The sequence below is a fragment of the Rattus norvegicus genome, chromosome 6 (genome assembly GCF_036323735.1).
Source record: "Rattus norvegicus strain BN/NHsdMcwi chromosome 6, GRCr8, whole genome shotgun sequence".
NCBI lineage: Eukaryota > Metazoa > Chordata > Mammalia > Rodentia > Muridae > Rattus > Rattus norvegicus.
This window is the reverse complement of record NC_086024.1, coordinates 111842221-111866365: the sequence shown is the minus strand read 5'-3', so window position 1 is coordinate 111866365 and position 24145 is coordinate 111842221. Positions and strand designations below refer to the sequence as shown.

At 49.4% G+C, this 24145-nt stretch overlaps 1 protein-coding gene across 2 annotated transcripts in view; it reads right to left on the bottom strand.

Moving 5' to 3' along the window:
- The window catches only part of Esrrb (estrogen-related receptor beta), a 155426-nt gene that overhangs the window by 27722 nt on the left and 103559 nt on the right, over nt 1-24145 (bottom strand). For both annotated transcript variants that reach the window (NM_001008516.3, XM_039112056.2), the window contains exons 2-3: nt 20427-20836; nt 3197-3313 (exon numbers count right to left, since the gene is read on the bottom strand). In NM_001008516.3, the coding sequence (NP_001008516.3) occupies nt 3197-3313; nt 20427-20836 (527 nt within the window). The remainder of the gene's footprint in view (nt 1-3196; nt 3314-20426; nt 20837-24145) is intronic.

Here is a 24145-nt window from a genome sequence, read left to right as displayed (position 1 = left end):
CCCAGCTTGACTGTGAGGCCCTCCTGACACAGGAAGCAACCAGCATGGCGAAGTGCGCCGCTTGTTTCCAGAACCAAGTTGGAGTGGGGCAGGAGCCCAGGCTAGCCCCCAGGGACTAGACCCTGAGCATGTAAGCAAGGAGGGACACTTCCAAACAAAGCAGGGGCCAGGACTACTGCCAAAAGCTCTTCCTGGCAGAGCCCCAGACTCCTGCAGGCTCCTCCAAGGCTGGTCCCAGTGGGGCTTCCGATGCCAGGTACCACTGAGCTCTATGGGGATCCACACTAAGCCAAGAGCTCAGCTTCACTCACACTCAGGAGGCTTCCTGTCAGTTTTTCTCTTTCAGATACAGGCCTGCCAGCGCTGGAGGTATGGTGGGATGTGTCCTGATAACTCTCTCTTCCTCCCTCAGGTAAAGCTCCCTAATGGCTGAATTGGGCTCAGTGTTATCAGGACAGGAGACATCTGGCTGCCATGGGGGAAGCCACTCCTGGAGGAGGGGCAACTCTGGGACCACCCGGTCCTCCCACATAGCCAGCATCCTTGCAGCACCCCACCCCATTCCCACCACTGGAGACCTGCATTAGCCATGGGCTTCTCTCTCAGGAGCCAGCCCAGGATCTCCCCACCACGGTCCTTCAGTGCGCTTGGTCACGACTCTCCCGTCTTTGGTGAGATGACAGGAGACCTTTCTGGGGACCACTAGAAAAGTATCCTCCTTTTTCCCAGCCCTGGATAACTCCTGGGCATTCCAATTGTCAAGGGCCTGAGTGGCGACTCCCCCATTCCTGGCTTCTATCACGGGGAGATGGAGTGGGGTGGGGTGGAGTGGGGGTGGGGTAAGGGAGCAGAAGGCATGGAACAGAAAGGTCCAGACCTCGGCTTGACCTTCTCAAGCCAGAGGATGGCTGAAGGTGCAATAGCTAGCCATCTCACTTGAGCCCCTGAGAGCCCCATTATCACCTTAAAGGAGAGAGGCTGCCTTTTGGCCTGATTCCCTTAGATGTGGAAAGCAGGCAGCGAGCAAGGCATACTCCAGTCAAGGAAGTATCTACCTAACAGATCATGCCTGACCGGGTGTCTCACTCAGCTTCTAGAACAAGATGGCAGTTCTATCTCTGGGGCTTAGGAGGAAGAAGTCTCTTCAAATCCTAAAAACCCTCAGGCTCCCAGCACCAACCATGCCTGCCTCTCTGGGTCTCCTCGTCTGTGAACACCGGGAGTCTTGGCAGCAGAAAGAGCCTGGTGTGGGGGGCAGGGGGTCAAGTCCAACCTCCATTGTGGTCATGCCTATATACAACCAAGGCCAAAACTGTGCCACAGAGTGACACATGGTCTTCCATACAGCAAGCCCAACACAGGACACTCCAAACAAGGAGGCTGTTTCCTCCAGAGCCCTCTGAACTTCAGCCAACAGACCACTAGGAAATGACAAAGAAGGGATTTGTGGTAAATAGTTTTATGTCAACTTGATACAAGCTATAAAGTTATCTGAGGAGGGAGCCTCAATTAAGAAAATGCCTCCATAAAAATCAGGCTGTAAGCAAGCCTGTAGGGCATTTTCTTAATTAGTGATTGATGTGGGAGGGCCCGGCCCATTGTGGGTAGTACCATCCTTGGGACAGTGATACTGGGCTCTATGGAGGAGACTGAGCAAGCCATGAAGAGGAAGTCAGTAAGCAGCACCTCTCCATGGCCTCTGCATCAGCTCCTACCTCCAGGATCCTGCCCTATTTGAGTTTCTTTCCTGACTTTAACGATGGACTAGTGGAAGCATAAGCCAAAATAAACCCTTTCCTCCCCAACTTGCTTTGGTCATGGTGTTTCACTGCACCGCAGATCCAAAAGGCAATTGGGATCTGCCCTGAGAGCTTCTTCAAAATGCTAAACTGAGCCCAGGTAAGGAGAGAAAGGACCTGGAATTTTCCATGCCCAAGCTGTCTCACAGGCAACACAGCTCAGAGGTAGACACTTCTCCAGGGCACAGGAGAGGAGCCGGGAAGGTCCCTAGTCTGCTGAAGGTTGAGCTAGGTTTGGGAGGCGAGCAACCCCACCTTGCCCTTCTCAGGGAGGACTGCACCCCTAGCATGCCCCTTCCTCTTTGCCTGCCCTGTTCCTCACCCCCAGAAACTTTCCCTGTTTCCTTCCATGTTGAGAAGGATCAAGGCTCAGATGCTGATCTGTAAGCATTTACACTGGCTCTCTCTGGGGGAGACACACATGTGCCCATGCACTGATATGGGTACATACAAGGGACGCATGCATGCATTCACGCACGCCATTTCCAAAATGGTACTGAACAAGATGCAAACCAGGCAGATCCACAGAGAGGGTGAGGAAAGGAGGGCCTTACAGCAGCCTTCCTTTCAGCCTACAACGAGCCTGACATCACCCCCACAGTTCCTAGGAGCCACCTTTCAAGTAAAAAAGATGCTAGTTTGTTAGTTTCACAGTGCTTTAGTTGACTCAGCCTAGGACCAGGGTTTGGATTCCAGGACCCGCACAGCAACTTACAACCACTCCCAGGGTATGGATGGCCTCTTCTGACCTCCATGAGCACCAGGTATGCACATACATGCATGCAGGCACTCACGCATACACACAGAACAAATACAAACTTTTAAAGCTGATTTCCTTAATAAAATATCTTTTTTTAAAAAAAAAAAATCTATGAAGGATAAAAGCTATTCATAGAGCCAAAGATATTTAAAAAAAAAAAAAAAGTACCCTGGCTGAAACTAAATAAAACTCATTCAGCATTTGCGACACCTACGGCATGGTGTAGCTCTGGAGTGTGCAAGGGCTCACCTGCACACCTGAGGGAGGACCAGGGATCCTAAGGTCACTTGCTAAGATGGATTGGGGGGCAGGGGGTAGATAGTCCAAATGAGGAACTTCCCAAAGTGACAAGCTTACAGCTGAGGCTCCAAATAGGGTCTGGAGTCCCAAAAGGAATCTTGGAACCTCTGGACTTCCATACTGCTGGCCCACAGACTGCCAAGAAGAGATGCCCAGCAGGCTACAGTATGACAGCTATGATGTCAGCCAGCCTGTAGCTGCATTTACACACATACTGCCCTCGGGAAGGTCCTGGGTGTGACCCTCAGCCTCAGGTACCCTTACACAGGCCTGACTCTCCCCACCAAGACAAACCAAGTGGAACCCCGACCCTGGTGCTTGGCTATGGGCCTCTTACCTTCCTTCAGCATCCCCACTTTGAGGCATTTCATGAACCGGCAGGCCTGACAGGACTTGCGCCTCCGTTTGGTGATCTCACACTCGTTGGTGGCAGGGCAGCTGTATTCGATGTTTCCTGCAACAGAGAGATGGGTTGCCAGGTGTCTGCTGTCCGGCCAGGACCCCGACCAATTAGGTTAGCAATCTGGGGATTAATTGGCTAGGGCTGACTTGCCCCACCCAGGGCTGCATAGGGAATTGCTTCTGGAATAGGGGATTCTAAATGGCTGTCGGAATGCTTCAGGCTCTCCCGTGCCAGTTCCAGCCTGTGAGCTGGGTAGGCCAAGAAGCCACCTGGAGAAAAAAAATGTTCTTCTGAGAATGGTCACTCACGGTTCTGAAACAGCCAAGGGATTTGGGGGAGGGGTGGAATCAAAATATGTTGAGCCAGCATTTTACCTCAGGAAAAAACAGCCACCATGCAGAGCTGAATGTTGACACAGATCACTCCAGCTCCCCAGCCTCTAACTTGCACCAGTTACTAGGAAAGAAAGGCCCAGGAAACTCTGGTAGAACCTGGACTCTGCCTCCTATTGGGTCCAGGCCACCTAGCTCCCCAGATTTTAAGGAAACATTTTCCTGTCACCAAGCCTTAGTTTTCTCACCTACAAACCAGTTATTAGCTCCTAAGGGAAGGGTTAAGCAATTTAAATACTTGTAGCCTTGGAGGGCAGTGGTGGCACACGCCTTTCATCCCAGCACTCCTTGAGTTCAAGGCCAGTCTGAGTTCCAAGACGGCCAGGGATGCAGAGGAAAACCTGTATTGAAAAAAATTGTAGCCTAGGCTGGTTGAGGTGATACTCACCTTTAATAAGCAAGCCAATCTCTGAGTTTGAGGCCAGCCAGTGGTCGAGGGCAGCCTAGACCATAGATACACAGCCTGTCTCAAAAAAGAACTACATGGCATGTCTTATACAGAACTACTAAGTATGGCCACCCATTCAATTTGTCCCAGCACATGGGAGGCTAACACAGGATGCTCAATGGTTTGAGGGCAACCGGAGCTACAGAGCTTCATGTCGAGACGGTCTCAAACTATTAAACCATTTCAGCACACAGGTTGGTTGTTATATAAACACATGTTCATCTTGAAAATATGACTGCCTCCTGCCTGACACAGGGACAGTATCTACCCTGAGTTCCCTATCTATTCAACACCTAATTAACAAATGTGGGCTGTAAGCCTACAACATGCCTGGTACTAGAAGAGGAATAAAGGAAGGCACCAGGTCCTCATCCTATCCCAGAGGGCTGGGGAGAACGTGAAGACCTGCCCTGCTCCCCTTCTACCCACTCATAGTAATAATATCCAGGGCTTATTTATTGTGCACCTACTCTGTGCAGCCTCTGGATCAGCTCTCTAGACCTTTACCCCAACTCTGAGCTGGCCTATCAGTGCCCAATTCACAGACCAAGAAATGGGGACTGAGGAAGCCAAAATGAACTACCTCAGGCTCAGAGCCCTTAGACTCCCTCCCCTGTACCTCCCCAGGAGCCTGACGGAAATCAGGAAGTACCTCCCCCACAAAGGCAGGCTGTTGCTAACCTACAACTGAGGTGGCCTGGTGGTTGGGAGGGGAGGTAAGTGTCCCAGGGCATCCTGCACCACAGCTTCTTGGTGTGGGATGTGGAAACACTGTCAGATCTAAGATGGGCCACCAATGAAGGAGGGCTCTGAAGCAGGGTCAGGGATGGACCCAAGTTACCACACTGCAGCACCCCCTACAGCACAGGTAGGGAATCCCAGAGACCCTTGTAAAGAACAGGACTGTTTTCTCACACATGCTCTCATTCCTTGCCCTACAGCCCCTCACCTCTTCTATGTTTTTCTGTGTGTGTGTGTGTGTGTGTGTGTGTGTGTGTGTGTGTGTGTGTGTTGCATTGCATTGATGTTGTGTGTGTATGTATATGTGCACTGTGTATGTATGGGACCTGGGTATCCACAGTGCATGTTTGGAGATCAGAGGATAGCTTCTGGTTCCCTCCTTCCAACATGTGGATCCTGAGGTTCGAAGTCAGGTCATCAAGCTTAGCAACAAGCACCCACAGAGCCCTGTTGCCAACCCCACTAATGTTATTTCTTAGAACTCACTTGTGTAACTTTATGGGAAGTCAAGTGAGGTGTGGCAGTAATTTCAAGAATCACACAAACATGTTTCCTGTTTGGTTTTAGATTTTCAGTAATTTTTAATCTTTGAGATAGGGTCTCACTCTGTAGCACAGGCTAGCCTCAAACTCAGTTCTTGGATTACAGATGTGAGTCTTTACACCAGGCTATACATGGTAATATTAAAAATAAATGAGAAGGGGAAACACAGGCTCAGCTGATGCATCGGTCCATGTGTGTTGGCTTTGAGGCTCTGTAGGCTGTTCCCTACCCAACCCCACCATCCCCACAACGTCCACAGCCTGACCCCCTCCCACTCCCCAGCACTGTATGCAACAACCAACTCCTAGAACTGGCACAGAGGCAGGTCCACCAAGTGCCCTCTGCCCCAGGCCTGCAGTCACCAATCCAGATTCCACTGGGAAGGTGTTGCTTCTCTGTGCTGACTATCCCACGATGCCCAACTGTCTGTGGCCTCTCTATATCCTTGTGCAGGCCAGATCCTCTTGGCAGATCAAACATCTGACACACCAAGGCTCCTAAGGCACGCTAACGGCTAAATAACCAGTGTTTGGTGACACAGCTGCAGCCCTGCTCAACTTAACCAACTTCTCCCCTTCTTACAGATGAGAGCCAGGGATGCAGCAGGATAGGGGAGGTTTTACAGTGAGAGGCTGGGGGTTTCATTGTTAGTAGAAGCAGCCTGGGAACTGAGCCTAGGTGGCCTGCTTGGGATGACAGTGAAGACCTCTGCACTCACTCTCAGTTGCCCTGGGTCAGCCACTCCCGTGTGTGAGAGCGGGGCCATGGGATATGGCTCAGAATGGGGTTGGGGGTGGGGGTGAAGAGCATGTGTGGGTTTGATCATGCTGTCCTCCTAAGGCAAAGTGACAGGACAAGAGTACTTCCTAAGGCCAGAGTGCTAACAATGTTCTTGACCTTTCAGGGTACATGTGTGTACACACGCATGCCTGCCAACACGCTCGAGTGCCTGTGTGTGTGTCCCTCATGCTACTTATTTATTTGGTTCCTTTCAATTTGTTTTATGGGCCTGGCGGCTGGCTGCCAGCAAAACCAGGCTGGTGGCCTCGTCTTGTAATTTCTCTAAGTGCCTCCTTGATAAAGTGATGAGATTAATTCATCATTGTTCCAGTGGTCTCAAGGGGAGTCTAGGGGAGCTTAGCACAGGGAGGAGGCATCGGTGGGGCACTCACACACACATACACATACACCATCATCAACTCAGTCGTGGCCAAGTTAGTGAACAGACCCCTCATAGGACAGGGGCATTAACCAATTCAGGTCCCAAACTGAATCTCCTAACTTGTCTGAGCCTCAGTTTCCTCATCTATGAAATGGGTGTGTAGTTTCCATCTCAAAGTTGGATGAACTCAGCACACCAGGACTGAGTGAAGCATAGACCCTGGCATCCTGGCAGGCAAGGCTGACAAACTAAGTCGTACATCCAAGCAGATCCGATAGAGTAGATGCAGAGGACATTACCATCTAGCCCGCCAGGACAGAAGGCTGTCCTGTCCATCCAAGGACACTTGAGAACACTGTAATCGATCTATGGATGGCTAGACCTCAGCTCCTGTTCATGCCCGAGGTTACATCCGGAGCTGAGCTGGAACTCTGTGTGACCCTGAGGCAGAAGGGTAGTCTCTTTGATCCTAAGCCACCCTGAGAAGGGAACCCCAGGGGAAACCCCACCAGCTGTCCCTGTAAGCAAGCCAGGCATCCCATCCTGGCTCCGGCACAGGGGAGCTGCTAAGCTCTAACAGTTCTAAGGCCCCAGCTGACCTCAGGGGCTGTGGTGAGCAGCGGTAGTGAAAGGCTGAGCGCTCATTTATCTCAGTCCTGTAGGACAGAGACATCCCTTTCTCTCTGTGTGGTCCCGTCTTCAACCCTCTCTCTACCCTTCCCTCCCCATCCACAGCTAGATAATCTCAGTCCTGTGTTGACTCCCCGTCACCCAACTGCAGTGTCCTGCATTGACAGATGGTCTGTCCTGGACCCGCACGCTGCCTTTGGGCTTCTCAGCTTTCTCCAACTGAACCAACCCTCACAATGTGTTCCTCCATCTTCCTCATCATGTCAGAGAGAGTTGACTCTCCAGCCTGCCTCTTGGGCCGAACACTGAGGAAGCTTCCGGAGTCTTACACAATTTGCACCCAACGCTCTTTCCGTCCTCCTTCTTCCCTGGAGACCACATTCCAACAGGCAAATTCCCTGTCTGTGATGTAATGCAGTGGCCTCTGCTATCTACGTCCCTTCCAGTCACAGCCACAATGAGACACACATCTACGTGCCTTCCCTGACGCTTGTTAAAGGCTGGCGCAACAGTGAGAGTCTGGGAACGGGACAGGTAGAGCAGAGCATTAGGGACGCGCCTCAGCTGGTAGAGAACTTGTCCAGCACACGAAGCCCTGCGATCATTCACCGAAACCGCATCACAGCGAGCGTGGCGGCACACACCCATGATCCAAGTACTCAGGAGGAAAAAGAAATGAGGACCAAGAGTTGAGGGCAGCCCTTGGCTATACCGAGTATGAGGCTCATCTGGGATCCAGGAGACCTTCTCTCAAAGAGGTGTGAGGAGAGGAGCAGGACAGAGGAGAAAGTAAAAAGGCCTGAAGCTCAAATGGATGCAGATGAGAAGCTGTTGGATCTTTGAGAAGATCCCTCAGGGAAAGTGCTTGCCTCTCTGTACTGACCTCCGCACACGTACACAAACAATAAATAAAAATAAAGAATAAAGAAAGGACCCAGAAGGAAGAAGATACACTTGACCAGAATCTCAGAAGGCCTCAGGCACAGAAGATTCAAGATAATGCAAGAGATAGGTGTAGGCCTGGGCTAAACATGGGTTTCCTGGAAGTGTACGCTGTGGGGTGTCTGGCTAACTCAAACCAGCTCTACAGCCTCCTCAGGGCCTCAGTCCCTCGAAGGTCTACACAAGAGGAAGCTGACAGTCTCTGGAGAAGAGGAACCAAAGATGTCCGGGGTGCTGGATCAAAGGCAAAGATAAAGTGTAGCAGAGAAGGAAACACAGATGGACGGATGGACAGACGAACAGACAGACGGACAGATGGTGGGACCACTCAGCCCCCTAAATAAGCCAAACAGGGGATTCCCCCACACACCAAGGAGGAATACAGAGGGCTCGTCTCTGAAGGAGCAACACGTGCGCAGAGTAAGATAAATAAGTAAACACCTTTCTATAAGCTGCATTCCTGCCCTGCCACACTCAGAACCCCCACACTAGTGAGAGGGCAACTTGGGAACATTTACCAAGGTGAAACGGGGTGAGGGGCACGCCCAGTCACTCTGTGTGTTGCCTACAGCTTCACATGGTCTGTAATTACCTCAAAAACAAAAGATCCAGAAAAATGACAATTTACAGGGTAGTTTTTTGTTTGTTTTTTTTTTGTTTTTGTTTTTGTTTTTGTTTTGTTATTGTAAAGGTTACAGCAGCTGAGCTCTGGGGAGGTCACTGCAGCAGGATTGGGATGGAGTTCGCAAGCCAGCAAAGGCTACATGGTGAGCCCCTGAGCTGCACTGAGACTGCTCTCTAGTACCTCAACGTGTTTCCTGCCCTTGCTTTTCTACTTAAGGGCAAACATCCAGGTTAGGGGGACGGCAGGTGGTGGTGACTGTCAGCCAGAATCCCACAGAACTCAAGGCACGATACAGTAAGAGTCCAAGGGTTAAAAAAAAAAAGTCCTTCCCAGGCTAGAGAGAGAGATGGCTCGGTGGTCAAGAGCACTGACTGCTCTTCCAGAGGTCCTGAGTTCAACTCCCAGCAGCCACATGGTGGCTCACAACCATCTGTAATGGGATCCGATGCCCTCTTCTGGTGTGCCTGAGCATATACATTGTGCTCATATAAATAAAATAAATAAGTGTTAAAAGAAAAAAATCCTTCCCACTCACACAATACATCGGGAGTGCTTTTTCTCCAACATGTCAAGCGGCATATGCCGTGGGCCCCACAGAGAGCAAACTACAAAAAGTGGAAGAAGCCAAAACCATCGTTTAACCTAGAAACAAGAGGATGCAAAACAAGGAGGAAAACAGAAAAAAAAAGGTTTCAACCAAATAAGGGGAAGGGGTGAAGGAGAGATGGACAAACAGTAACACTGGGTGTAATGCCACAGGCCTATGATTTAAGGGCTAAGGGGACGGGAGTTCAAGGCCAGCCTAGACTGTAAGGGAACCCATTTTGAAAACATCAAGCTTTCTAAGGCAGTTAAGTACAGGTGTGACATTATAACCTTAGTAACTAGGAAGATGCTAGAGGGTTTTTGTAGTTGTTTGGTTTGGATTATTTTTTTAATGGTTAACTTTGGATTACAAAGAAGATGGGTAGGGCCAGGCACTCTATCTCTCCTTAGACATTTGTATTTCTAAGGGCAGTTAGATAGCTCAGGGAGGAAAGGTGTATGTCCAACCCTGAGAACTTGAGAAGGATCCCAACCCATGTGGTAGAGATCTACCAACTCCTTCCTACAAGTTCTGACCTCTACCTGTGTTCTGTGGGTTAAGGGCTTGTCCACAATAAACAAAACGTCATACCAATTTTAAAAAGAGAACCTATGTTTCTATTATAGTCTTAGTTAATAGAATTTTGAAACTGTATTTTATGAAAACTTAAGAAATTCTGTGGCCTGCGGTGTAGCTCTGTGCCTTACCTGACAGGCCTTGGCCCCTAGGTTTGATCTGCTTCGGACTCTTAACGAGGAAGACAGCACATCAATCTATGGTGCACTTTAATTGTCTATGGTGCACTTTAATCGTCTACGGTGCATCTCACTCATGCAAAGAAATCCAAACTCCATGGCAACCTCTGGGGACCTCTGACCAGTGTGACCTATTCTCCCCCAGAGGCTCCTGAATCACCAATGCCCCCTATGAGTTCATGAAACCCAGAACCCATCAACTCCCTACACCCCAAACTCCTTCATTTGTCCACCACACAATCTCCTCCCAGTTCTGGGTCTGTCCATGTGGCCTTCTGGGCAACACCTTCCACCCTTCTATCTTTCCCACTGACAGCAACTGATACAAATTTGTGTTGGAGTCCTTACTACAAATAGACACTATCGTATTGGGTTTTTTTTTTTTTCTCTTTTAAGACAGCCCTGTGTAGCCCTGGCTATCCTGTATGTAACTCACTCTGTACAGACCAGGTTGGCCTCAAACTCATAGAGATCTGCCTGCCTCTGCCCCCTGCATGCTGGTTTTAAAACCACTCAATATTTTTGAGTCACGGTCTCATTTATGACAAGCTGGCTTCAATGTTGCTGGGTGGCCGTTGACCTTGCAGGTCTGGTCCTCCCACTTCCACCTCAGTTACAGGTCTTCACCACCACACATGGTGTCTGTGAGTACTCATCAAAGGGCCTCATGCAGAGCTAGGGGAACCAACTGAACGACACCCTTTTCCCTCCCCCACCTGTCATTCCTCCATAGTCCTGGCTGGTCAGTAAGTCAGTGTAATCCTCCTGCCTCTGTTTCCCAAGCACTAGATTTACATGTGTGTTAGCATACTCCGTACCACACTCATTAACAAGTAGAGTGCCCAGCACTGATTATCTATCTGTTGAATTAAGGCTGAATACAAGTAAACAGAAAGCTTGAAGAACCCCACAGAAAACCCCAAAGAGCAATGGTGGACTGCCAGTGGCCATGAGTGTGCCAAGGAGGTCCCTATCGTCCACTGAGTTCTTCCCAGGGAACCACCCCCATCACCACCAACTTAGCTAAGACTGATGCCCACATTCCTCTCCCTTTTCTATGCAAAAGCTGTCATCCACATCGCCTGACAGGTGTACTTCTTCATCTCTAAGGTAATAAAATACATCTGTCTGTCTGTCTATGCGACTTCTCAAGGCAGGACTTCTCTTTGTAGCCTTGGCTGTCCTGGAACTCACCCTGTAGACCAGGCTGGCCTCAAAAATCTCAGAGCTCTGCCAAGTGCTGGGATTAGAGGCGTGTGGTACCACGGCCCCGTCTCAAAATGCACTTTCAATGTGGCACCAAGAAAGAAAAAGAGAACTCCACCGATTAAACCTCTGCTTCGGGCAGTGTGGTGAACTCCTTTAATCCCAGCACCCTGAAGGCATAGATCCACCCTGAAGGTGGATCCAGGCCAGGCTGGTCTACAGAGCAAGTCCCAGCATAGCCAGACTATGTAGAGAGACCCTGTCTTTTAAAAAAAAAGCTGTTCTAGTATGACCAGCATTTTCATGTGTTGTTTCAAGTTCAAGGAGGTTTTTATTTGTGCATTTTGCTTACTAAATTCACCAGCTCACAGGACTTTCCTTCATAACTAGGAGTGGACAATCTGTTTCTTTAGCTGAGCAGCCACTGCTATCTCAGTCTTCCTCAGATTCTAGAAGGCACGTGAGGTTACTGACCTCACCATCACCAGTACAGGTGTATGAGCCGCAGCCATAACCGGGGCGAACCAGTGTTTCAGAACTGATGGGACAGTGTTTTCAACTCCTTTGAAGGATCTTCCTCCTTCCCTTCCTTCATCCCTCCCTCCCAACCTGCCCACAGAACTGGCTGGGTGTGGTACATAGATAGCTGAGCCCAGTAGCAGTCAGGAGTCTCTCACAAGTTCTTCAGTTCAGGGGTAGGGCTCTACGTTTGCACTTCTAAGGAAGCCAAATAGGTGGGCGTGGGTGGGGTGGGACACATTTGGAGAGCCACAGCCCTAGATCCCATTTAACCTAAAGCCTAGACAGAGCATGCAATCCTGGGCTCCAGGATTTTTTCCCTCTATTCCCCATCCTTCGGCCACCATCCTGCCATCCACGTTTCTTTTCCCAGATGCCCATGCACCTATGTCTAACAGAGCCTCACTAGTCACTGTGCTTTGAACCCTCTGCTGCTCTCTGCCCTTCTGGATTCTTTAACTGGATGCTACCTGACTCCATGCTTGCCCCCCAGATACACTTGGCCTCCAGACCCTTCCTTCCGATCACTGCCAGAATTCTTTTGCTACAAGGACAACTAATTCCCTACCCAGGAACCTTCAATGGCTTCCTTTGGTCAAGCGTAGTGAACACTCAAGTGTTATTTTTGTATCGATTATAAACCAGGCAGTCAGTTACACACATTTTGTGCATGGTTCAGTTTCTGCAATAACACTTGAGAGGACTGACATTTTTTTTTTTAGCAGTGCTTTGCTAATGAAGAAATGAAAGCTCAAAGAGTACTAGTTCAAAAAGTATAGCTTTAAAAAAAAACTGGATGGGTATGACTTCCAATAGTTTGAACAGCCCTCCTTGGACTCTCGTCACCAAGTCAGAGTCACATTCTGAGTGCATCCACTGGTCTTCGACAGAGGATCATGAGCTGTCTCTCCCATTCTCTGGTGGTTCCATTTTAACAGACCGATGACCGAGAAGTTGAGGCCAGGGGACTCAAGTTCCTGTCCAAGGTCAGCCAGCTGGCTTGTCATTGGCCTGAAAACTGCTTCAGATTCTGGGCTCTGTCCCCATACCTGGGTCCCCCAGGATTCACCAACCAGCCTCGTTCTCTAAGACAAAAGGCCTGGAGGTGGTCCCAGACAGAACAACCCATCAGTCATGCCTCAGCCCTGCTCCATGGAGACTTTCCCCGCCGAGCCTGGAGCTGGGCCTCTGGTGGGCAGGAGCCAAGTCAGGATCCCTCCCTAGTTCCTAGGCTTAAATCACAAATCCAGGGAGGGCTGGCAGGGTGTCTCTCTCCTGCTGTGTTGATCACAGCTTCCAGGCAGTCAGGGTGGGTACAGACTGGCTCCATGGTTCACACTCGCCATCTTTCTGTGCTGGGCACTGAAGCCAAGGCTTACACATGCTAAGTGTCTGTTCTACCAATAGGCCACACTCCCAGTTCCCACTCTTGAAAAAAGAATTAGTGGAGAGGTGATATAGGGCACACACTTGAAAGGTGGAAGCAGGTAGATCTGGTCTACACACCAAGTCCTAGACCAACCAAGACTACAAAGAGAGACCTTATCTCAAAAGCAAAGCAAAGGGGAAAAAAGGAGGCGGGGAGGGGGTAATTGGAAAGATGACTCAGTGGGTAAGGCCACATACTGCTCTGGCAGAGGACCCAAGTTCCGTTCCTAGCACCCACATTAAAGGGCTCACAACTTCAGCCAGGCACCTTTAATCACAGCACTCGAGAGGTAGACGCAGGAGGATCTGTAAATTTGAGGCCAGAGTGATCTACAGAGCAAGTTCCAGGACAGGCAGGGCTACTCAGAGAATGTCAGTCTCAATAAAGTGTGTGTGTGTGTGTGTGTGTGTGTGTGTGTGTGTGTGTGTGTGTGTGCATGTGACAACTGCCTCTAACTCTAGCTCCTGAGATGTGAGGACCTCCTCTGGCCTCAACAGGCACCAGGCACGCATGCACACAGACAGCCCTGTTTTATAAGATACCTAAGCTCCAAGCTGGTCTTTAACTTCTGAGTTCAATCCGTCCTCCTGCTTCAGCTCCTGGAGCAGCTGAGACTCTGCCTTTACTACACTTGACGTTCCCTCTGCCCACAGCTGCTCCCCAGGGCTCCTACCTGGGCCTCAACTTACCCTGAAAGCTACTTCCTCACATAGCCTTCCCAGCCCCTCCCTCACCTTTGTTCTCCGTCTGTCACTAAAGGTTGATCCCATCTCAGTCTGTTCCTCGGACATCTTTTGTCACATTGGAGAGGCTGGAGTAGAGGCCCTCGGTTGGTGCCCAGTGCAGTGATTGGCACTCAACACAAACTCACTGAAGAACTTAAAGACCTGGTCACAAGCTCAAATATAAGGCAGGGGCTTCAGTCATTTAGAAAAAGGGGAAGTCGCTTAATATTCACGCTTTCAATGGTCTCATATTAGAGATGATATCATGGCAGCTCTCTGTTTCTCTCGGTCTCTCTCTGTGCCACCAACTCCCCCCCACCCCCCAATCTCATTTTGATACAGAATCTCCCTCTCCTCCAACTCACTAAAAAGACCAGGCTGGCCTCGAACTCTGATCTGTCTGCCTCTATCTCCTGAGTGCTGGGATTAAAGGTATGCACCACCACGCCTTTCAGTAACTTAAGATTTAACTAGAAATCAATGGCACTGTCTAAAGACTGCAATCAACGCTGGTCACCTGAATGAATCAGCAGCAAGAGAACAAAGAAATGTTAAGACAAATTTTGCTACCCTCAGAAATGAGAATTGACAGTTAAAACTGTTGGGGAGTCAAAAGCAGTATACTGCCCAGTTAAGTCTGACACCTGGAAATGAAGAACACATAAAAGAATTATCCTAACAGTGTATACACACACACACACACACACACACACACACACACACACACACACACATTATGGCTTTAAAAAAAAAAAACAAAACAGTTAAGGAGAACAGTCCGTACATTCAGCCAACCTAGAAGGAATAGAGGAACCTGAAACGCAACTCAAAATGTAGCTAAAAGGCTGGCAAAGACCCAGGATTCTAAGGGCAAACTCAATAAAGTCTACCCCACAAACTGTGCACAGGAAAGCTTTTTTACAGGCCTGTACTCCCAGTACTGGGCAAGTGGAAGCCGCCAGCCACGTATGAAACCCTATCTCAAAACGAAACAAAGTATCAGTTGAGTATGGTGCCTCTCACCAGGAATTGAAGCACTTGGGAGACTGAGGCAGATGAACTGCAGAAAATGTGAGGCCTGCCTGGGCTTACACAGTGGGTCTCACACACACACACACACACACACACACACACACACACACACACACACACACACTTTTTTAAAAGGCTGGAGATGACTCAGCAAATAAAGGCACTTGCCATGATTGAAAACCTATGTGGGGCCCTCAGGACCTACATAGGATTGACTGACTCTCATAAGTTGGATATCCTGACACCACACCCCTCCTCCCCCAAACTGTGGTGGCACACACAATAAACAAATGTAATAAAAATACCAAAACCAACAAAGGCTGTGCATAGTGACTCTCTCCAGTAACCCCAGCACGCAGGAGGCGGAGGAAGTTCTGTCAAAAAAATAATTGTCTTACATCATGAGATTTCAAATCCAAGCTTTCTGCCCTCTCAGAGGGGAATCAGCCCAGTGCTAAGGGTGTCCGAGACATCCTAAGGGCTGGTGATGGAGAAAAACATAGGGACTCCAAAAGGGAACCTCACTGAAAATGACCCCACAACCATAACCATTAAAAACAAACAAAAAAAACAGAGAGGAGGAAGGGAAGCAAGAAGGGAGGCTGAGGGTGGAGGGCATTTGGAGGACTGGGGGCTCCTACGTATTTAAAAGCGACAGAAGGATCCACACTCAGTGAAAGGTAGGCAGTCACTGCTAGAGTGGTCAAGGTTGACTGACAGGGCCCTGGAACTGCTCCTCAGAAGACCTAACGTCTACAGCCAGCTTCCATCAGTGTGGGCGTTGAGGTCAGTACCGCAGGCAGGAATCTGACCCCTAAGACTCCCATAAGTCAGTCAGATGACACTAGCCACAGAGAGGGGCTGTCTGTGACTTAAAGAGCATGATGTATAAGCCCCAGAGACTCCAAGGCAGAAACAAAGCCTCTAACTTCATTGATCTGTCTACTTAACTAGAAAGTTCCCAACTTGACTGAGAGAACCAAGTCCTAATCAGAAAGGTATTAATCACATCACCTGAACGTTTAATGTGTCAGCACCCACAGGCTACCCCTTAGCTTCAGTTTCCCCTTTCCTGGGCAGGAAGAGACCTTGGCCAGTCTCTCTGCTCCAAGGGCAGGCTAATCGTCCTGGACAGTCAGTCACAAACCCTCCTTTAGATATGCTAGCAAATTCAATCAGGACCCCGTCTTCCCTGTGCCGGGAGCCACTGGTCTGTCAGCAGGAAGGTGCCTTTGTTTATCTCTGAGATCATCTATTCTGGTCTACGCTCCTAACAGCTCCCAGCTCCACAGACAATCTCCACTCAGTGAAGACATTCCACTTACACCAACTGGAGCTGATTTTAAATGGCAGGAGCCGGAGAACGGACTGTGGCTTGCTCTCTAAGGAGTAGATAGTAAAAGTCTAGGGTTTTGTGGCCCTACAGCCAGCCGTTCTAGCTCAGTCATGTGTTGGAAACAATAAGTCTGTGCTAGGAGTGTCTGGGTCCCGGCACTACTTGATTTACAAAAGCTGAAGGCAGGCTGATTGGCTCGTCCTGTGAGCCACCCTTCTACTTCACCTGCAGCCAAGCCCAGAGGATGAACCACCAGGGGTGGTCTCCCAGTGTCTGTCAGGACGACATGCTGGTTTCTGTAAACTTCCTTTCCTAAGGGAAGGAGCAGACAGAAATTTCCGACAGGAAGGGATGGCAGAGTTGGAGCCTCCGCTGCGCTCAGAGCCTGCAGGTGCTTGGATATCAATCCACAGACTAAACCTTTTCTTTGTAGCCTAGGTTGACCTTAAACTTGCTAATATAGACCTGGCCGACTTTCCCACTGCCTCCCAGTGCTTCAAAAGCTTTCATCACTAGGCCAGCTCACAAAGCCAGACTTTTAAAAGATGGCTTGGGGTTGAGGTGTAGCTTAACGAAACGCTAACCTTGCTCTCAAGAAACCTTTGGTTCCAGTTTGGCACATCATCTCCGCTCCAATCCTAGCATATAGGAAGAAGGCAGAGGCAGCTGGATCTGTGAATTCAAGGCCAGCCTGGACTACATAGCAAATTCTGGGCTAACCAGGTCTCAAAAGTTAAACAAAAAGACTGAGCCTACACACATAGCCCAGTCCTGGAAATACCCTCCCTGACCAGGCACACAAAGGAAATGGTCTGGATCTCCCTAGTAAGAAGAAAGTCGCCGTGGTCCGGAGCCTTCTGTCATGCCCGCAGACCCTGCAGACCCCTAGGCACTCAGCATTAAATTCCACCTTTTTTTGGGAGACCCGATCCACATCTCCACCTCTCCAGCCTCAAATTCCTGCTGTGTAATGTGCAGGAATTTCCAATGAAGTGATTGCTTCATTCTTCTGCTATTGACTCCGTTTAGAAACAATAAAACCATCCCAGAGAATTACGAAACCCGCGGGGTGAGAGGCAGAGACAGGACAACAGCGAGCCTGCGAGGGCTACAAGGTGATAGCAATCTTCGTTAGAACGAAACTAAAGAGTTAATAAGGAGAGCATCCGGCCAACTTCTGGCCTCGAGCTACCTTCCCCCTGCTTGCGAGAGGAGCATCTCCTGTAATGAGTTCCGACCTCTCCCGGAGATAAGGGCCCCAGCATTCAGCCAACTTCTAGGAAGAGATCCGTATCCTTTTCATGGTAGCACATAATTAATACTGTTTACAGACCTTCCCTAAGAAAAACTCCCAGCCACCTGGTAAGGAGGTGGGCAGAGGCCCTGGGTCTATACATACCAGCCTTGGTTTCTAGAAAAAATCTGATCTAGAATATCTCCTGCCCCATTTAAAGAAGCCAGGGAAAGGAGAAAATGCGATTGTCTCCTAAAAATCCCATTTTCAAACAAAATTGTCTTGAGGAGTATAAAACGAAAGGGGGAGGTTACTTCCCAATTTAACAAGAAAAACCCTGTGGTTTCGGTAACATATAATGTTGTTTCAAATGTATGCGGCCAACGTTTGCTCACTTTAAGTTCTCTGCCCTGACTGAAGCAAGAGAAAGAACTGTTTGCCACACCATTCATTTCACCTATAAAGACCCTGAGAGTCCTTCCACCCAAGGGCAGGGGTATATAATACAGCAGATGCCCAGTACGCCATGTCTTGAGTTACACCCCCGGCACCACAAAGGGGAATACGAAGCAAGAGCCGCCTAGAAGGCATTCATTGTTTGCCTCTGTTTCTGGTATACAACAAATGTTCAAATGTGTTCCACCTACACATTTTCGGGCTGGCTTGGCCAAAAGATTCTAAGGGAGGTTTTGTTCATGCCGGGCGATTGTGGCACACGCCTTTAATCCCAACACTCGGGAAGCAGAGGCAGGCAGGGGTCTTTGAGTTTGAGGCCAGCCTGGTCTACACAGCAAGTTCCAGGACAACCAGGGCTACATAGAAAAACCCTATGGAAGGGGGAGAATTATTCATGGCCCGACAGGTTAGTATATTCCTTTAATCCCAGTCCTCAGGAAATAGAGGCAGGTGGATCTCTTGTGTTTTGGGTGAGTCAGGGCTATACAGTAAGATCCTGTCACAAAATACCAAATAAATATTATTCATGAACACAATAGACTAATTGTATTTTAGTAATGTTGTGTATACGGGTGGGCTTGTGAGGTCGGAAGTTGTCCACCATGTGGGTGGGTTTCAGTGATCGAAAGGTTGCTAGACTTGGTGACCGGCATATTTACACTAAGCAATCTCAGAGGCTCTAAAACGGTTTAATAACCTAAATTTCCTAGAACAAAGTAATTACACTAGTTTACTTAAATATATGCACATGACAGAGCTTGTTCTGCATGATGAAATTTGTTGTTATAGTAAAAGCAATATTGTTAAAAAGTAGAAAACAGCAATGAACACTAAGCTGGGGCCAGCAAGATGGCTCAGTGGTGAAAGACACTTATTGTAAGCCAAGGCCCCTGATATTGCCCTGACTTCTACATGCATGCCTTGGTAAGCACACACAACCAGTTCCTACTTTCAATTCCCAATAGTGTGCAGGGAAAAAAAGAAAAGAAGGAAGACGGGAAAGGGAAAACAACAGGTACGGTAGTGACGGAAGATTCCGTAGTCCCCGCACGTGGGAATTTGGAAGGTAGAGATGGCGGGTGATCCAGAGATGGAGACCAGCCTTGGTTACCCAGGAAACTGAGCCTACAGAGGGCTTCGCTCACTCTATAAGGCGCACGAGGACACTGAGGCAGCACACCCAAGTTTGAGCTCACAGGTACGGGCTTGGTCAAGTGTCTGACCCAGGAGCCCGCTGGGTTAGCCCAGCCTTCCAGTAGTTAAGTAGAACTGTAAACTTATCCAACCTTTAATGCCCCCAGTTAATCTAACAGAGCATTATCCAATGAGATTAACAAATATAAACATGTTGAATAAACAGAGTCGCCCTAGGGAAGCTTGGCCAAGGCCTGCCAAAGTGGCCCAGGGAGAACAGTGGAACGGAACACTGTTGAGGCCAACAGGTAGGACACAAGAGTGGTAGGGTGAGTGGGGGTGGGGGATAAGGGGTGGGGGTGGGAGAACTGGGCAGCATCCTTGGGTTTGGCAGTGTGTCCGTCCAGGCGGAGGGAATTGAATTGGGGTCTCTCTCTCTCTCTCTCTCTCTCTCTCTCTCTCTCTCTCTCTCCCTCTCTCTCTCTCGGTTTACCAGCATAGATGGTGCTTAGGAGGTGCTCAACAGATATCTTGACTGACCGAGTGTTCAACACTAAGCCTGAGACATTAAGATTCTCAATCCCGGTCCCACCCGGCCAGAAAGAATATTGCCCAGTGAGGGCTTGATTGGTTCACCATTATCCTCCACTCACCTGCACAGAGGGACACTCCAGGACTCCCGAACACATTCATCAAGAGCTGAATACCCCAGGGCTATCTGCATGTGACCCTAGTGATATGCAAATGTAACGAGAAATAGCCCAAAGCCGCCTGCCAGGATCTCAGTCAGTTCCTGTCTACGTGAATACGGGCCTACCTTTCAACTTGTGTGATTAACATAGAAGCAAAAAGATAGCTTAAATATGATATAGCAAGGCAAATAATGGTATCTCTCTCTCTCTCTCTCTCTCTCTCTCTCTCTCTCTCTCTCTCTCTCTCTCACACACACACACACACACACACACAAATAGGTTTCTGGAGGGGAGGGCTCATGCACCGGACAGTATCCATGGTGAGAGCTGTCCGGGATCAAGTATTCCTGTGGATCTTTCTATGGCATTTCATGGAAGAAGCAAAAAGAAACATGGTATATCTATGAGTCCTTGTCTAGAATCCCCGAGGGAAAAACATCAAGACACAGGAGACCTCCAGAGCGCCTTGGCGCTCAGGAAACTAGACTTGTATTTAAGGGAACAACCCAACAAGACCTGTAGACCAATGTCCCCACCCAAAGCCAGCATCCCAGGTCTTGCACTGCCCACCACGCACCTTGAATGGTTCTCTTGAAGAACGCCTTGCAAGCCTCGCAGGAGGCCACTCCATAGTGGTAGCCAGAAGCAATGTCCCCGCACACGAGGCACAGGCGCTTGGGGATGGCGTTAAGCATGTACTCGCACTTGATGGCCGAGTCCTCCATGATACCGCTAGTACAGTCCTCGTAGCTCTTGCGACACGGGTTGCCTCCCAGCCCCGCACCTGCGAACATAGGCGGAGAGTCCAGACCGTTGGCGTGGGTGCCCAGGGCCATGCCAAAGCCACCGCTGGCGTCCGACGAGCCGCTGGGGCTGTGGTGGCTGAGGGCATCAATGCCCGAGGATGGGCTAGATGGCTCCGTCTTGATGAAGGAGCCGCAGCTAGAGCCCAGGTGCCTGTCTTCGGACGACATTCGGTTCAGCAACCTGCAGGCACAGAACGCGGGAGTCAGTTCTAAGCGAGGTGAGAAGGTGGGCAGGAGTTAGTTCAAGGCAAGGTGAGGAGGTGGGCGGGGCGCCATCCTAGTGGGCGGGCACATGGGCGTGCCTACAGGTAAGGCGTAGGGGAGCTGCAATGGTAGTCGGTCAGGAGCTGCCGCCCAGAACAAGTCTCTGCGACTTCAGAGTGCTAAGAAACTTTTAATAATTCGGTAAGCTTCAAATCAAAGAACCTGTCTTTTGCAAATTGCTGGCCTAAGGGTGACAATATGCTAACTGCCTCTTCTAAATATTTGGCCAGCCTGCCTACTAGACAAAAAGTGGAAGCCGACAGTGTACCTGTCCCAAGCAGGGAGCCTCACACCTCAGGCACTCACAGTAAAAGGGCCTTTTAGAACCTCCCACAACATCTTCCAATCCCAAAGAGTTGTGAAGCCCAAGCTTGGAATTTGCCTCAATACTAAGTACCTCACAGTCACCAAGATTGCCAAGTTTTCTAACAGGAACAAGAGGGACAGTTTAACCCAAAGGCACTAAGTGAGTTTTTACCCATGGTCCAGGCTGGATAATGGAGGTCCTATCTAAAATGTGATTTCCTGATCCTGTTTTCTCTTTCTCTGCCTTTTTTTTTTTTTCCTTGAGACAGGGTTTCTCTGTGTAGCTCAGGCCAACACCAAGATCTTGCACTGGAGAACAGACTGGCCTCAGCCTAGAGATCCCCCCTGACTCTGTCCCAACCCCTGGGATTCAAGCTGTACTCCACCACTGCTCCCTTCCATTTTTCCTTCTTAGCCCCGGGATAAACCAGCTTGAACCCAGCTCCCCAGTCCCAAAACACTGTTTCCAGGTTTGACACATGAGGGAATCAGTCAAACCTAATACTACACACACACACACACACACACACACACACACACACCTTCCTACTCCCTCTCTTTTTGCGAAGGAACCTCTGAGAGTAGCCCTGACTGGCATAGAATTCATTAAGTAGACCAGGCTAACCACAATCTGTATCCCATTTGCCTCACCCAACAAGGAACTTGAACTACAGGTCTGTGCCACCATGTAACAGAGTCACTCTGTGTAGCCCAGGCTAGCCTAGAACTGACTATGTAGACCAGGCTGGGCGCAAACTCACAGAGATATGCCTGCCTCTGCCTCCCAAGGGCTGGGACTAAAGGCGTGTTCCACTAGACCTTGCATGCCACCATGTAACACTTAGCCGAAGTTGTTTTATTTTTCTTTTAGAGATTAAACACCCACCCACCCCCTAACTCACATAAGCTCGAAAGCATTCTACTTACACCTACACTCCTTTCACTTCAATTTTTTTTTTTTTTTTTTTAGTTCAGAACCTTCAGGAATGCTTTGGAGCCTCACCAATACAGTAGATCATCTGGGATCCTTGAAAACTGTGGGATAATCAAAACTTTCTGATTACTGGGAATCCTGTCTCTCCAGCCAAGTTCATGTAAAGGGGACTGGATTGAAGGATCGTTCAGGGGAACCTAGTTGTTCACCATGTTCAGTTAAAATTGTCTCCTGCTAGGCATGGTGGCACATCAGAAGCAAAGACACTAAGATCGAGAGTTTGGGGCTAGCCTGGTCTACAAAGAGAGTACCAGAACAGCCAGGACTGCAGAGAGTGATCCTGTCTCCAATAAACAAACAAAACCATCTAGAGACATGATCCCCGAAAGTAGCCTCGATCCCAGTGGAGAGGGTTGGTACCAGCTTGTGCACCCAGAAACAGGGAAAGGGAGCAGGGGGAAAAACAACACAGAAGGGAAGGTTCCTGGGTAGGAAGGAAGATCTCAGAGCTGGAGGCTCTGCACTTCCTGTACCACTCTTAGGTAACTCACTCGAGAGCTCCTTTTTTTCTTAAAGTGCCCATGAAAAGGGTCACTCCATAGTGAATGGGGGGAGGGAGGAGCTTCATCGTTACACCCACCTAACAATCCTTGGTCTAGCCTCAAATTGAGAACAGAATTGGTAATGTGACCTGGCTTTTGGTCCCACCGAAGTGCAATGACACTCAGCACACCTCCTGAGGGTGTCACTCACCCATCTGCACTTGAGTGTATAGAGAGAGGGGGCTTCTGGTACTGGAACAAAAGGCCCATTAAAGGCCCTTGTACTCCAGCTTACGAGCCCACGTATGTAAAGACTGGGTTCCAGGTCCCTACTGTTCCACATGGAATGTTCCTTTCAACTCTGGGGATCCTCTCCTACCAGACTCTGTTCTCCAGGTCCCCAGGTAAGGGTCTCCTCTGGATCCTTCCCACATCTCTGGCTGGCCTTGTCTTCTTCCTGGGTCCTGCTACCCACCAGCTAAGGTATCCTGAGGAAATAACAGGGCACCATCTGGAGGGGAGTCTGACTGAACACATGGCCTAAAGCACTGCTCTGCTCCTCCCCTCATGCCCTTCACAGGGCAGAGAAGACGGCTGACTCCTCTCCATTAACTTCTGACCCGCTCTGACCGCTCCGGGCTGTAATCCTCTCAGGGGCACCTTGGGCTCAGTGTGAAGGCCTGGGGACCAGAACTCATAAATTCCCTAATTCTACCCAGCCTTCCACAGGCTTCCGAAGAGCACCAACAATTTCCCAATTTACACCTGACACAGGAAGTCCTGGCAGCAGCTTCTGTTGAACATGCCCCATAAGCCCCTGCTTCTGGAGGCACAGGAAGCATTTGCCCGGAGGGAGGGAGAGAGAGGCTTCAGCTTCCCCTGGGAGGGTATGGGCCACAATTTCCCACTGCCTTCCCAGTCTTGAAGCTCAACCTACCCTGAAAGATACTAGAGATATCAAGTTGTGCCCCCCAAGCCCTGGCTCCTCCCCCCCCCCCCCCCCCAGTCCTGTGTCTTGATTCAGAAGGTCCCAAGGTAGCCTTCGCTGGATCCTGGTCTCAGTCAGACTTGGCGTACGATAAGCAGCTAGTAATTTAGTATCTGGATCCAAGTAGAGGGGCATATCTTTAATGATGTAATTAGTTATTTACCTTCCACACTCACCCCTCCCTCCTCTCCCCACCTTCCCTCCTCCCTCCCTCTCTTTCTCTTCTTTGCATTTCTATTTCTTTAGTGTGTGTGTGTGTGTGGTTTTTTTTTTTTGTTTGTTTGTTTGTTTGTTTTTAAGATAGGATCTATGTACTCTTGGCTGTCTTGGAACTCACTAGTCTGTAAACTAGCTGGCCTCAAACTTAAGAGATCCACCCGTCTCTGCCTTCTGAGTGCTGGGATGATCAAAGGCATGCGCCATCTTGTCTGGCTAAGACCATGTCTCAAAACAAAC